At 39.5% G+C, this 14718-nt stretch overlaps 1 protein-coding gene across 1 annotated transcript in view; it reads right to left on the reverse strand.

Moving 5' to 3' along the window:
* Positions 1 to 1305: 1305 nt before the first annotated feature.
* RNF169 (ring finger protein 169) overlaps positions 1306 to 14718 on the reverse strand; it is a 91992-nt gene continuing 78579 nt past the window's right edge. The window contains exons 6-7 of the mRNA XM_011942076.1: positions 3766 to 3865; positions 1306 to 2994 (exon numbers count right to left, since the gene is read on the reverse strand). Coding sequence (XP_011797466.1) covers positions 1810 to 2994; positions 3766 to 3865 — 1285 coding nt within the window. The 3' untranslated portion in view covers positions 1306 to 1809. The remainder of the gene's footprint in view (positions 2995 to 3765; positions 3866 to 14718) is intronic.

Here is a 14718-nt window from a genome sequence, read left to right on the forward strand (position 1 = left end):
TTTAAGACATCTCTGGAACTTCTCTTTGGGAACTGTTTGGGAACTATGAGCTACACAAGAAAATGGCTCTGACTGCTTTACAGCAGCACTCCATTTATTACTGCAAACCCACTTGATAAGCCACCTTCTTTCCCAGAGGCTTCAAATAGCTGCTGGCTAGTCTCAGACTTTAAATTCTCTCTCCTAACCACAAACCACCACAAAACACTGAAGATTTGCCCTAAGAAAAAGGAGGCAAATCTGAGAACACTTAAAAGGAGTTATACTATCTGCCTTAATCAATGGGTCACTGTTCTGGGCTTTGGCTTCTAGATCTAGAAGCTGAGGAGGACCTTAGGAGTAGGCTGGAATAGATAACCATTAAGGTCCCCTCCAGTTCTAGCATTTTGGGAGTCAGTGTTTCTAGTCTTTGAAGACTGTTCCAGAAATGCTTTCACCAATGGCATTGGAAAAACTAAGCAGTATCCTGCTGGGGCTACTCAAAGCAGACAACATATATTGGGATATATAAGCTCTGGAAGGTCTGTTACAATGCCAGTCACATGACTTTATAGTAGTAACAACTTATACATACATGGGGAATGCCAGCCCATCAGAAATTCCCTAAAATCATATCTTGATCCCTATTCTCAATGAGCCCAGATGGGCAGAAGCACCAAGCACCACCAGGGATGCAAAAGACACATGGTGTCAGCTGCTAAGGAAAATAAACCCCCAAAGGTCCATGGGACTGAATTTACCAGCTGCATCCAGCTAGATACCTTGTTTCCATAGTATGGAGTTTCAGTATTGTTCTTTGCCTGACTTCAGGGCAAATTTTTCAGATTTTAGATCAACATTGCAGATAACCCTTGGCCATGTGAAAAGTAATAATTAAGCCTGATTATAGTTTGTCTCATAGGCTGAAACCCCCAGAAAAGCAGAAGGCTATAAACTGTGGGGGATGGGGATAATACATAGTATATGTTTATCTACCCTGTCGATCTTGTTTGCATGTGGATTTTGCACTATCTGCGTTCAATGCCCAGTCTAGCTTCCCCTAGGCTCCCCTGGCACACCCTTAGGTCGTAATCTATTTGGGAAACCTTTAGAAAACCCATGGGTTATGCCTCTTAGTAGTTGAGAGAACTGGAACATCTGTGCTGCAGTTTCATCATCTAAAAATGGGGCTAATACCAGTTACATGAGAGGTCTCTTGGAAACACTAAATTAAATAATGTCTGTAAATGTGTTCTGTCAACTATATAGCATTCACCAAATGTTATTTTTTTAAACAGAGAACGTAAATTAACTTTTGTAAAGGCATAAGCTTAACTGATATAGATACGTATTTATTTTTTGGCAAGGGACGGCAGAAAGAGGAACATAACCATTATCATTTTGGATCTGCCGAGGACTTCTTTGAAAAAGATGTAATTAATTTTTGTCTGCAAGGCTGATTTAAAACAATACCCTGCTGAAAGAAGTCAGGAAGTCTATCAGTTTAAGCAAGTATCCCCTCTTTACCATTACTAACTGTGGCCATTATGTTCCTAAATGAGGCTATTCCAAATCTCATCCCCAGTGGGTGCTGCCCGGTTTGGCCCAGAAGCCCTTAGGGATGGGTCACTTAGGCTTCTGGCCTGGGTCACAGAGAAACGGAAATGCTGCTCCCTTGGATATTGACTACAAAGTCCCTGGAACCTCTCAGAACCATATTAGACAGTGTTTTGCCATTAAAATAAAACCAAAGTGAGAACACTCAGCTCTTCAGGATAAATGATCAAGGCCGAAGACCTTTTAAAACTAGGTAACACTGTACATTAGGTGCTACTTGGCCCCGGCCATGTTGCTGGACCGTAGGAGATACTGATCCACACTTCCTTTTCGACGGCTCACAGTCCGCCTCTCGTTGTCAAACATGCGCTGCAACTGCAGAGCCAACTGTCGGTCCTCTTCCTCTTGCTGAAGTTTCTGTTCCATCTCTCGCAGGACTGGGTCTGTTGGGGCCAGACCCACCTCACCACTGGTTTGTCGCAGTTTTTTAAGGGAGCCATTTTGTTCCAAGTGCTTGGTCTTGCAGTGTCTTTTCCGGCCTCGACGCAAAGGAGGAAGTGGCTCTTCACTTAGGCTCTCGACTAGAACACCATTAGTCAGATCAAAATGATTTAATGTCTTCAATTGTTTCTTTGTTTTGAGGACTCCACCCAAAACACTGTTTTGGGGTAGCACTGAATTAACTGTGGTGATTTTCATGGCTCTGCTTATGCAGGTTTTATCTAACTTGGCATCTGGAGTTGACCCTGAGCCCTCAAACTGCTCCCTCTCCAAAGAAGTCCCACTGCCTCCCACTTTGAGTTCTGAGGAACAGCAGGTTTCCAGTGGGATCTCAGTGTTACTTTTATTATCACTGTCATGTTCTGCTTTTGTTTGGCTAACAGAGGGGAAATAATCAAGATCGGCAGAGATGGGTCCAGTATACTCAGAGAGGACCTGCCCACTGGACAATCTTGTATTTACAGCCACAAGTGGCTTCTCCTTGCTAGAATGGATACCTTCAGAGCCTAGTAAGTCTTCCCCCATTTCAGGAGCCAGAGAGGTAAGAGTGGCTTTTGACAGGGTCTTTTTGATCTGTCGCTCCTGAAAGATCTGTTCCCACTTTTTGAGGATCCGTGGACTGGCTTCGTAAGAAGTCTGCTTCTGCAGGCTTCTGTTTAGGTTGCGTGGAGTTGATTTGATGATGAGGGGACTTAGCACACGGCCATCAGGGAGTCTTTTGGGAGGGGTACATGGTGAGCAGACAATGGGCTTGAAATGGTTTAGTTCTTCAGAGATGCTGTCATTGCTCTCAGGGCTGATAGAACGCTCTGGCTTATGCAGGGAAGCCAAGGATGAAAGGGAGCTGAAGGGTAGACGCTTTTCGATGGTTAAGTCAGGGACTGAGAGGCAACGGTTGTTTTGAGTTGACAAGAGGACACCAATGATGGGGTTGGAGGCTGGAGTCATAGTTGTGACCTGGAAGAGATTAAAAAGATTATGCATTCATACACACATACATACACATTTTCCTTCATCATTCCTTTATGATGGTGGAGTGACAGGGAAGGGGAGGACAAGAAAAGGGATGAAGGGTAATGTGAGCCCAAGAAGGGGAGAAAATCCCTAACTTAGAAAGCATACCATTTAGCAGAAAATCCTACATACTTCAAACAATTAATAAGACTGAAAATCTGTAGGGGGGAAAAAAACTTATCTAAAGCTTTAAAAAAGGTTTCTTGTCCAGGCATGGTGGCTCATACCTCCCAAAGTGCTGTAATCCCAGCATTTTGGTAAGCTGAGGCAGGTGTATCACTTTGAGACCAGCCTGGACAACATAGCAAGATCCCATCTCTACAAAAAATTAAAAAATTACCCAGGTGTGGTCGCATGTGCCTGGAGTCCCAGCTACTTGGGAGGCTGAGGTGAGAAAGGCTACTTGAGCCCAGGAGTCCGAGGCTGCAGTGAGCTATGGTTGCACCACTGCACACCAGCCTAGGTGACAGAGTGAGACTCTGTCTTGAAAAAAAAAAAAGAAGGGGGGATTCTCTAGTAGCCCTTATTCTACCCATCGGGCTACTAATTCAAACTTTCTTCCTTCACATCTGTTTGTGGACTTCTCCAGCATAACTAGTATGCCTGAGCTCATTCTGCTTCTTCTCTTCTGGAATAGTTTATTTCGTGACTGTGTGCAGAGGGGGTGATGGGGCAGGCCTCACAAGCCCCGGAGGTCTGTGGCTGAGGGTGTACCTTGGCTTTGTTGCCTGGAGCTGCTCTGAGTCTGCTCTTCACTCTTTCCTGGGCTGTGTCACTACAGCTCTGACTCCTTTCCACCTTGGAGTTTAGCTTCCTAAAAAACAATAAATTAAAAACAAGTAGTCAAAATTAGTCTATAAGGTAAGGAAAAAGGATGACAGTATCTTTTTGCTTTCTAAGCCACTCACCAAGAAAGAATTCCCTTGGGCAGCTACAACAGAAATGAGTTAATTTATTAACAAAATACATTCTGAGAAGAAACTCTGCACAAAGAGAGTGCTCCAGAGAGGAGCACTATTTGGTTCAAGGTTTTGTTTCCAAACTAGACCCTGCCAAAAGGAGGCAGAACCAGTGGCTATTTTGAACATGCTTAGAGAGATGTAGAGATACTTCATTGTCCTTAGTAGTGTGGATATAATGTTAAATGACCTTTACAAGCAACAGATTTTTCTTTTTATTAGACCCAAACCTCTCTTCAATCTAAATCAAGCACAAAACAAATATTGAAGTACTTACAAAAATGCACAGCAGTGCATTAGATCTTTATGTACAGAGTCAAAATTAAATGTAGTCTCTCCTTTAATCCATTACATTTGAGCTTTCAAAGGCCTAAATCCTAGTGATTTCAGAGGTTTAAAGAACACATGATTTTTGTCTTTATGACATTGAGTTTATAACCCAAATCAAACTCCACAGTACTTGGATTATATACTGAAGTCCACTACACTATACCATAGTAAGTGCCATAAGACAGCAGTTAGTATGCAACTAAACTTCCCAAGTGTTTTCTTCTAAGAGTTTTACCATTTTGACTCTTAAGTTTAGGTCTTTGGTCCATTTTGAGTTAAATTTTATAACTCAAAATGGCGTGAAGTTGGAGTCCAACTTTATCCTTTTGTATGTGGGTATCTATTAACAGTTGTCCCAGGATCATATGTAAATCTATGTTAGAATTATATGCAGATGACTGTCACCTGCCCCAGAAACAAGTAGGGACACTTAATTTCTCACTCGCCTTTGTTTCCATTCCTCAACTCTTGCCTAAATATATGTCTGTTCACCAAGCATGTATCATATACTTACTATATGCATGCCAGACACTGATGGCCACTATCCATGCACTGAGAATATAGAGAAAAATGAGACGCAGTCTAGGTCTTCAAGGAATTAGAGTCCAGTGGGCAAATAAATAAATACAATACAGTGAAAGGGCACAACAAAAAAAAAGTATGCATAGGAAGCAGAAATGGCGTAACAGAGAGAGAATTCTTTATAACCTGGGATGAAGTGAGATCTGGGTTGGAAATGTCTTCCTGTAGCATGTTCATTTCAAAGGATAAACACGAATTTGCCATAAGTCAAGATGGACACATAGTTATGCAGATGATCTCAAACAGAAATTATTTCTTCAAATGATTCGATTTAGCTTTGGAATGGAATGCATCATATCTACTCTTTTGTAGCGAAAGACTTGTTTTCAGAGTTTTACCATGCCAGTATTAGCCTGAAGAAAACTTGAAAAGGAGGTAAGGTATCTTCCCAAGGTGCCTCTCTTCTCCCTACATCTCTAGTAGGTAGAGTGGGTAGCATGTCCTACCCACTCATAAGGGCTTCTATTCCAGTGTTTCTGTGTTATTCCTCCCATTCAAAACCCTCCCATCCTATGTCTTACGGCCACATGGTGTTAACAGGAGAAAGAGGTGGCCAACCTGTATCACATGCTTGCACTATACCAAGAAATTCAACATTTAACCCAAATGAAAGATGTGAAAGTTGTACTACCTAGTGGGAAATACATTTTGGAGCAGGTAGAAAATTTCAACATCCCCCTACAAAAGCAGCTGTGTAAAAGTCAGTTTGATTGGTAGTTTACTTTAAAAAATATTGATATTCATTTGCATCCCTAGAAGTCACAGAAACTGTCAGTGGTGTAAGCCACCCAGAAGCATACTGTATGGCAGATTAAAATGCTGTGGTAAATAATATATACCTTGGGTTAGAAGAAAGGGATATAAAATTGAGAGAGACAGCATTGTTACTTTAAATATATCAATTGCTTGGTGTGATTCCATTGGTGAAACAAGCAGACACCAAGAGGAAAAGATTTTCTGATCAACCTGAGAAAGACCTTTGTAACTTTCAATAGAGCAGTTCACTGATAGTTGCCTGGGAAGACAATGAGCTCCATGCCATTAGAGGTATTCAAACTGAGGCTGGATCTAGACCTTAAGCTCTAAATATTACATAATTAAGACATAGCTTAATATAATTTTTAAAAACAGGCTATAAATCCATTTTGTCAGGTGTAAAACAGTCAAATTGAAAGTCACTGTTTTCAATCCTGCGTTATCAGATACACAAATGACAACTACCTGCAGTTGGGGAGATCATCTTTGCATGCCCCATAAACTCCATTTTGGCAAAAGAAAATGCCCAGGGAGGAAACACACTTGCAGTGACCAAGCACACAATGAAGAAAAAAAAAAATTCTGACAATCTAAAATCTTTTTGGTAAACTTTAGTATAGCTGAAATTGTCCTTATCTCTCCCATTCATATTTGATCAACAGACTTTTTACTGAGCACCAACTCTCTGCAAAGCGTTAGAGACAGATTGATCAAAAGACAACCTTCACTGAAAGGAGCGTCTAGACACTGAAGTCTACCACTATAGCGTGAGTGCTGTAAGAGAGCAGTTATTATACAACTGAACTCCTCAAGTGTTTTCTTCTAAGAGTTTTATAGTTTAAGCACTTACATTGAGGTATCTGATCCATCTGGAGTTCATTTTTATATGTGGTATGAGGTTGGGGTCCAACTTCATTCTTTTGCATGTAGATATCCAGTTATACCATCACCATATGTAAAGTGGCTATTCTTTCCCCACTGAATGGTCTTGGCACCCTTGTTGGAAATCAGTTGACCACAAATGTATGAGTTTATTTCTGGACTTTCAACTCTATTCCATTGCATGTCTACCCTTATTCCAGTACCACACTATTTTGATTGCTATACTTTGCAGTAAGTTTTGAAATCAGGAGTTATGAGTCTTCCACCTTTGTTCTTTTGTTTTTTTCTTCAAGATTGTTTTAACTACTTGGGATCCAAAACTATTTGGGATACATATATTTGATATACAAAATATATGTATTGTGGTACATTTGTCCATTTCAGCAAAAAAGACCATTGGAATTTTAATAGGTGTTACACTAAATCTGTAAAATGACTTCAAGAGTATTGCCATCTTAACAATGTTATGTCTTCTAATCCATGAGCACAGGAGGTCTTTCACTTTATTTAGATCTTAAATTTCTTTCAGCAACGTTTTGTAGTTTTCAGCATACAAGTCTTGCACTACTGCGGTTAAATTTATTCGTAAGTATTCTATTTTTTGATGCTATCGTAAACTGAATTGTTTTCATAGTTACCTTTTTGGGTTGTTCATTGCTAGTGTATAGAAATGCAACTGATTTTTGTGTGGTGAGCTTATATCTTGCAGCTTTGCTAAAATCTGGCTATTAGCTTTAACAATTATTTCATAGATTCTTTAGGATTTTTTGTGAATAACATGTCATGTGTAAAGAGAGATAGTCTTCTTCCTTTGCCATCTGGATGCCTTTTATTTTTCTTGCCCAATTTTTCTGGCTAAAATTTCAGGTACAAGTTGAACAAAAGTGGCAACAGTAGACATCATTTATCTTGTTCCTGCTACTGGGAGGAAAGTTTTCTCTTTCATCACTAAGTATGCTGTTGCTGTGGGTTTTTCAGAGATTCCTTTTATAAGACTGATGAAGTTCTCTTGTTTTCCTACATGTTCAGCATTTTTCTCATGAAAGGGTATAAGATTTTGTCACTTTTTTGTGTGTGTCTACTGAGCAATTCATTCTACTAAAATGGTACATTACATTGATCTTCATATGCTGAAACACCTTTGCATTCTTGGAATAAATCCCGCTTGGTCATGGTATATAATTCTTTTTAAAAAATGCTGCTGGATTTTGTTGGCTGGTATTTTTGCTGAAGAATTTTTATCTATATTCCTAAGAGATCTTGGCCTATAGTTTTCTTATGAAATATCTGTCCGGCTTTGGTATCAGGGTAATGCTTACCTCACAGAATATTTATTCTTCTAATTTTTGGGAGAGTGTCAGGATTCATGTTAATTCTTCTTTATTTGTTTGGTAGAATCACCAGTGAAGCCATCTGGCCCTCGGGTTGTATTGTTGGATTACTATTATTATTATTATTATTATTGGTTCAACCTCTTTATATAGGTCAATACAGATTTTCAACTTCCTCAGGTACTTTACATGTTTCTAGGAACTGGTACATTTCATTACATTCACTCTAGGAACTGGTACATTTCATCTAAATTATCTAATCTGTTGGCATAAAATTGTTCATAGTCTATCATCCTTCTTACTTCTATAATGTCAGTAATGTCATAATTTTTCTTCCTAATTTTGGTAATTTGAGTCTTCTCTTTTTTCTTGACCAGTCATTAAAAATTTGTCAATTTTGTTGATCTTACCAAAGAACCCAACTTTTGGTTTCATTCATTCTACTGTTTTCCTATTCTCCATTAATCTTCAATGTAATCTTTATTACTTCTTTCGTTTTGTTTTCTGTGTTTAGTCTACTCTGTGTGTTTAGTCTTAGATCTTTTATAATGTACACTTTTACAGCTATAAATTTCCCTCTGATCACTGCTTTCTTTACATTCAGTAAGTTTTGAAAATGTATGGGTTTTTATTTTTACCTTTTTCTAACTTTTAAGTTCAGGGGTACATGTGCAGGATGTGCAGGTTTGTGTCATAGTGGTTTGCTGCACAGATCATCCCATCACCAAGGTATTAAGGCCAGCGTCCATTAGCTGTTTTTCCTGATGGTCTCCCTCCTCCCACCCCCATCCTCCTACAGGCCCCAGTGTGTGTTGTTTCCCCACGTGTCCATGAGTTCTCATCATTCAGCTCCCACTTCATAAATGAAAACATATAGTGTTTGGTTTTCTGTTCCTGCATTAGTTTGCTGAGAATGATGGCTTCCAGCTCCATCCATGCCCCTGCAAAGGACATAATCTTGTTCCTTTTAATGGCTGCATAGTATTCCATGGGGGTATATGTACCACATGTTCTTTATTCAGTCTATCACTGAATGGCATTTAGGTTGGTTCCATGTCTTTGCTGTTGTGAACAGTGCTGCAATGAACATACATGTGCATGTATTTTTATGCGGGAATGATACATAATCTTTTGGGTATATACCTAGTAATGAGATTGCTGGGTTGAATGGTATTTCTGCCTCTAGGTTTTTGAGGAATCGTCACACTGTCTTCCACAATGGTTGAACTAATTTACACTCCCACCAACAATGTAAAAGTGTTTCATTTCTCCACAACCTTGCCAGCTTTTTTTTTTTTTTTTTGACTTTTTAATAATAGCCATTCTGACTGGTGTGAGATGGTTATTACGGTTTTGATTTGCATTTCTCTACGGATCAGTAATGTCAAGCTCTTTGTCATATGCTGGTTCACCACATGTATGTCTTTTGAGAAGTGTCTATTCAACCTCTGTCCACTTTTTACTGGGGTGGCTTTTTTTTTTCTTGTAAATTTGTTTAAGTTCCTTGTAGATGCTGAATGCTAGACCTTTGTCAGATGGATAGATTGCAAAATTTTTCTCCCATTCCATAGGTTGTCTGTTCACTCTGATGACAGTTTCTTTTGCTGGGCAGAAGCTCTTTAGTTTAATTAGCTCCAATTCATCAATTTTACTTTTGTTGCAATTGCTTTTGACACCTTCGTCATGAAATCTTTGCCCATGCCTATGGTCCTGAATGGTATTGCCTAGATTTTCTTCTAGGGTTTTTATAGTTTTGGGTTTTACATTTAAGTCTTTAATCCATCTTGAGTTGATTTTTTAATTTTTTGTATGGTGTAAGGAAGGGGTCCAGTTTCAGTTTTCTGCATATGGCTCACCAGTTCTCCCAGCACCACTTACTAAATAGGGAATCCTTTCCCCATTGTTTTTGTCAGGTTTATCTAAGATCATATGGTTGTAGGTATGCAGTCTTGTTTCTGGATTCTCTATTCTGTTCCCTCGGTCTGTTCTTGTATAAATATCAGGCCGTTTTGGTTACGGTAACCTTGTAGTATAGTTTGAAGTCAGGTGGCATCATGTCTCCAGCTTTTTTCTTTTTGCTTAGAATTGTCTTGAATATTCAGGTTCCACATGAATTTTAAATGGTTTTGGTTCCATATGAATTTTAAAATAGTTTTTTCTAATTCTGTGAAGAATGTCAATGTAGTTTAACGGGAATAGAATTGAATCTATAAATTGCTTTGGGCAGTATGGCCATTTTAATGATATTCATTCTTCCTATCCATGAGCATGCGATGTTTTTCCATTTGTTTGTGTCATCTCTGATTTCTTTGAGCAGTGGTTTGTAGTTCTCCTTGAAGAGGTCCTGCCTTCCCTTGTTAGCCATATTCGTAGGTATTTTTTTCTTTTTGTGTCAATTGTGAGTGGGAGTTCATTCATAATTTGGCTGTCTGGTTACCTGCTACTGGTGTATAGGAATGCTTTTGCACAACGATTTTGTATCCTGAGATTTTGCTGAAGCCGCTTATCAGATTAAGAAGCGTTTGGGCTGCGACAATGGTGTTTTCTAGATATAGAATCATGTCATCTGCAAACAAAGACAGTTTGACTTCCTCTCTTCGTATTTGAATACCCTTTATTTCTTTCTCTTGCCTGACTGCCCTGGCTAGAATTTCCAATACTATGCTGAATAGGAGTGGTGAGAAAGGGCATCCTTGTCTTGTGCCTATTTTCAAGGGGAATGCTTCCAGCTTTTGCCCATTCAGAATGATACCGCTGTAGGTCTGTCATATATGGCTCTTATTTTGAAGTATGTTCCTTCAACACCTAGTTTATTGAGAGTTTTCAACATGAAGGGATGTTTTTATTGAAGGCCATTTCTGCATCTATTGAGATAATCATGTAGTTTTTGTCTTTAGTTCTGTTTACGTGAAGAATCACATTTATTGATTTGCCTATGCTGAACCACCTTTGCATCTTGGGTGACATCATTAGGCTTTGTGTCCCCACCCAAATCTCATATTGAATTATAATCCCCATAATTCACATAGAGATGGTCTGGAATTGGAACATATGTTGAAAAGGAAAGCAGAGCATAAGTGTTTGGAAAATTTCCAGTCTGATGGAGCAACAGAAAACAAAAACTCAGCTGCAGAAATTTGCATAAGTAACGAGAAGCCAAATGTTAATTGCCAAGACAATGGGGAAAATGTCTTCAGGACATGTCAGAAGTCTTCACAGCAAGCCCTCCCACTGCAGGGCCAGAAAACGAGGAGGAGAAAATGGTTTTGTGGGCTGGGCCCAGGGCCTTGCTGCTTTGTGAAGTCTCTTGGTGCCCATGCCCCAGCCGTGGCTAAAAGGGGCCAATGTACAGATCAGGCCATTGTTTCAGAGGGTACAAGCCCCAAGCCTTGGTGTCTTACATGTGGTATCGGGCCTGTAGGTGCACAGAAGTGAAGAAATGAGGTTTAGGAACTTTCACATAGATTACACAGAACGTATGCAAATGCCAGGATATACAGGCAGAAGTCTGCTGCAGGGGTGGAGCCTGGAGCACCTCTGCTAGGGCAGTATGGAAGGGAAATGTGGGGTTGGAGCCCCCACACTGAGTCCCCATTGGGGCACTGCCTAGGGGAGCTGTGGTAAAGAGGGCTACCTTCCTCCAGACCCCAGAATGGTAGATCCACCAACAACTTACACCATGTACCTAAAAAAGCCGTAAACACTCAATGCTGGCCCGTGAAATCGGCCAGAGAGGGAGCTGTACCTTGCAAAGCCACAAGGGCAGAGCCACTCAAGGCCCTGGGAGCCCACCTCTTGCACTAGCGTGACCTGAATGTGACACATGTAGTCAAAGGAGATCATTTTGCAGTTTTAAGACTTGGCTGCCCTGCTGGATTACAGACTTGCATGGGGCCTGTAGCCCCTCTGTTTTGGCCAATTTCTCCCACTGGGAATGGGTGTATTTACCCAATGCCTATACTCTTATTGCATCTATGAAATAACTAACTTGCTTTTGATTTTACAGGCTCATAGGCAGCAGGAACTTGCCTTGTCTCAGATGAGACTTTGGGGGGCTGTTGGAAAAGTTTGATTGTGTTTTGAAATGTGAGGACATGAGATTCAGGAGGGGCCAGGGGTGGAATGATATGGTTAGGCTTTGTGTTCCCACCCAAATTTCATCTTGAATTATAAATCTCATAATCCCCATGTGCCAAAGAAGAGTCCAGGTGGTGGTAACTGAATCACAGGGTTGGTTTCCCCCATGCTGTTCACGATAGTGAGTTCTCATGAGATCTGATGGTTTTATTTATTTACTTATTTACGAGGTGGGGTCTTGCTCTGTCGCCCAGGCAGTAGAGAATTGGTTCAATCTTAGCTCGCTGTGACATCCACCTCCCAGGTTCAAGCGATTCTCATGTCTCGGGCTCTGGAGTAGCTGGAATTACAGGCGCATGTCACCACACCCAGCTGATTTTTCTATTTTTAGTATAGATGGAGTTTCACTATGTTGGCCAGGCTGGTCTCGAACTCTTGACTTCAAGTGATCTACCCACCTCAGCCTCCCAACATGCTGGGATTACAGGTGTGATCCATTGCTTCTGGCCAAGATCTTACGGTTTTATAAGGGCCTCTTCCCCCTTCATTCATTCACTCCCTCCTGCCACCTTGTGAAGAAGGTGCCTGCTTTGCCTTCCACCATGATCGTAAGTTTCCTGAGGCCTCCCCCAGCCACGTGGAACTGGGAGTCAATTAAACTTCTTTTCTTTATAAATTGCCTAGTCTTGGGCAGTTCTTTATAGCAGTGTGAAAACAGATTAACACACAGGGGATGGAGACTACTTGATCATGATGGATAAGCTTTTTGATGTGCTGCTGGATTTGGTTTGCCAGTATTTTATTGAGGATTTTTGCATTGATATTTATCAAGGATACTGGCCTGAAGTTTTCTTTTTTGTTGTATCTCTTCCAGGTTTTGGTATCAGGATGATGCAGGCCTTATAGAATGAGTTAGGGAGGAATCCCTCCTTTTCAATTTTTTGGAATAGTTGCTGTAGAAATGGCATCAACTCATTATCGTACCTATGGTAGAATTCAGCTGTGAATGTCTTGTCCTGGGCTTTTTTGGTTGGTAGGCTACTCCTTATTGCCTCAATTTCAAAACTCATTATTGGTCTGTTGAGGGATTCAATTTCTTCCTGGTTCAGTCTTAAGAGGGTATATATATCCAGGAAGGTTTTTATTTTCATTCCTCCCAAAGTATTTTCTAATTTCTCTTGTGACTTCTTCTTTGGCCTACTGGTTTTAAAGAATGTGTTGTTTCATTTCCACATATTTGTTAATTTTCCAGTTTTCTTCCTATCAATTTCTAGTTTGATTCCATTGTGGTCAAAAATATAGTTATTATTTCAACCCTTTAAAATATATTGAGACTTGTTTTATGGTCTAACATACAGTCTATATTGGAGAATGTTCCATGTGCACTTCAGAAGAATTCTTCTTGTTGAGTTGATCCTTTTATCATTATATAATGTATTTCCTTGTCTTTTATAACAATTTTTAACCTGAAGCCTATATTGTCTGATATTAGTATGGCTACTCCAGCTCTCTTGTTTACTGTTTGCATGAAATATCTTTACATTCTTTCACTATCAACCTATTTTTGTCTTTGGATCTAAGGTGTGTCTCAGCATATATCCGAATCATTTCTTTTTTAAATCCATTCTCCCAATCTCTTCCTCTTAATTGCGGAGTTTAATCAATTTACATTTAATGTAATTGCTGATGAAGGACTTCTGCTATTTGTTTTATACGTCTTATACAGGCATCCCTTTCTTTTTTGTCCTTTGCTTTATTGCACATTGCTGATACTGCATTTTTTACAAACTGAAGATTCATGGCAACCCTGTATCAAGCAAGTCTATCACCATCATTTTTCCAACAGCATGTGCTCACTTCTTCTCTCTGTGTCACATTTTGGAAATTCTCACAATATTTCAAACTTTTTCATGATTATTATATCTCGTATAGTGATTTGTGATCTTTGCTATTTCCAGTATTCTCTCTGGCTTTCAACAGTCTGATTATAATGTGTCTTGGTATAGACGTCTTTATCCTACGTTGGAGTCACAGAACTTCTTGGACGTGTAGACTTATGTCTTTCATTAAATTTGGTTAGTGTGTGGTCATTATTACTTCAAGTAGTCTTTCTGCCCCTTTCTCATTCTGGGACTACCATTTTGTGTATATTGGTACACTTAATGGTGTCTCACAGATTTCTTAGGCTCTGTTCATTTTTCTTTATTCTTTTTTATTTCTGTTTCTCAGATTGGATAATCTCAATTGACCTATATTCGTATTAGTTAATTATTCTGCCTGTTCAAATCTATTCTGTCACTGTACTTTTCAGGTCCAGAATTTCTATTTGGTTCCTTTTTCATAATTTCTCTTTATTGATACTGTCTACTTAGGACATTGTTTTTCATAGTTTCCTTTAGTTCTTTGCCCATAGTTCCTTTAGATCTTGAGCATCTGATTTAAAGTCCACATTAAAAATGTCAAATGTCTCAGCTTCCTTTGGGACATTTTCTATCGGTTTCTTTTTTCCTGTGTATGGGTCATTGTTTCTTGCTTCCTATGCCTCATATTTTTTGCATTTTGAATATTATAAGGTGGCAACTATGAAAATCAGATTCTCTCCCTACCCCTGGTTTTGTGGTTGCTGTCTTTTTTTTTTTTTTTTTACATGATTTCCTTTTTCTTTGTTATTATTATTATTATTATACTTTAAGTTCTAGGGTACATGTACATAACGTGCAGGTTTGTTACATATGTATACTTGTGCCATG

The sequence above is a fragment of the Colobus angolensis genome, unplaced genomic scaffold, assembly GCF_000951035.1.
Source record: "Colobus angolensis palliatus isolate OR3802 unplaced genomic scaffold, Cang.pa_1.0 Scaffold205, whole genome shotgun sequence".
Taxonomy (NCBI): domain Eukaryota; kingdom Metazoa; phylum Chordata; class Mammalia; order Primates; family Cercopithecidae; genus Colobus; species Colobus angolensis.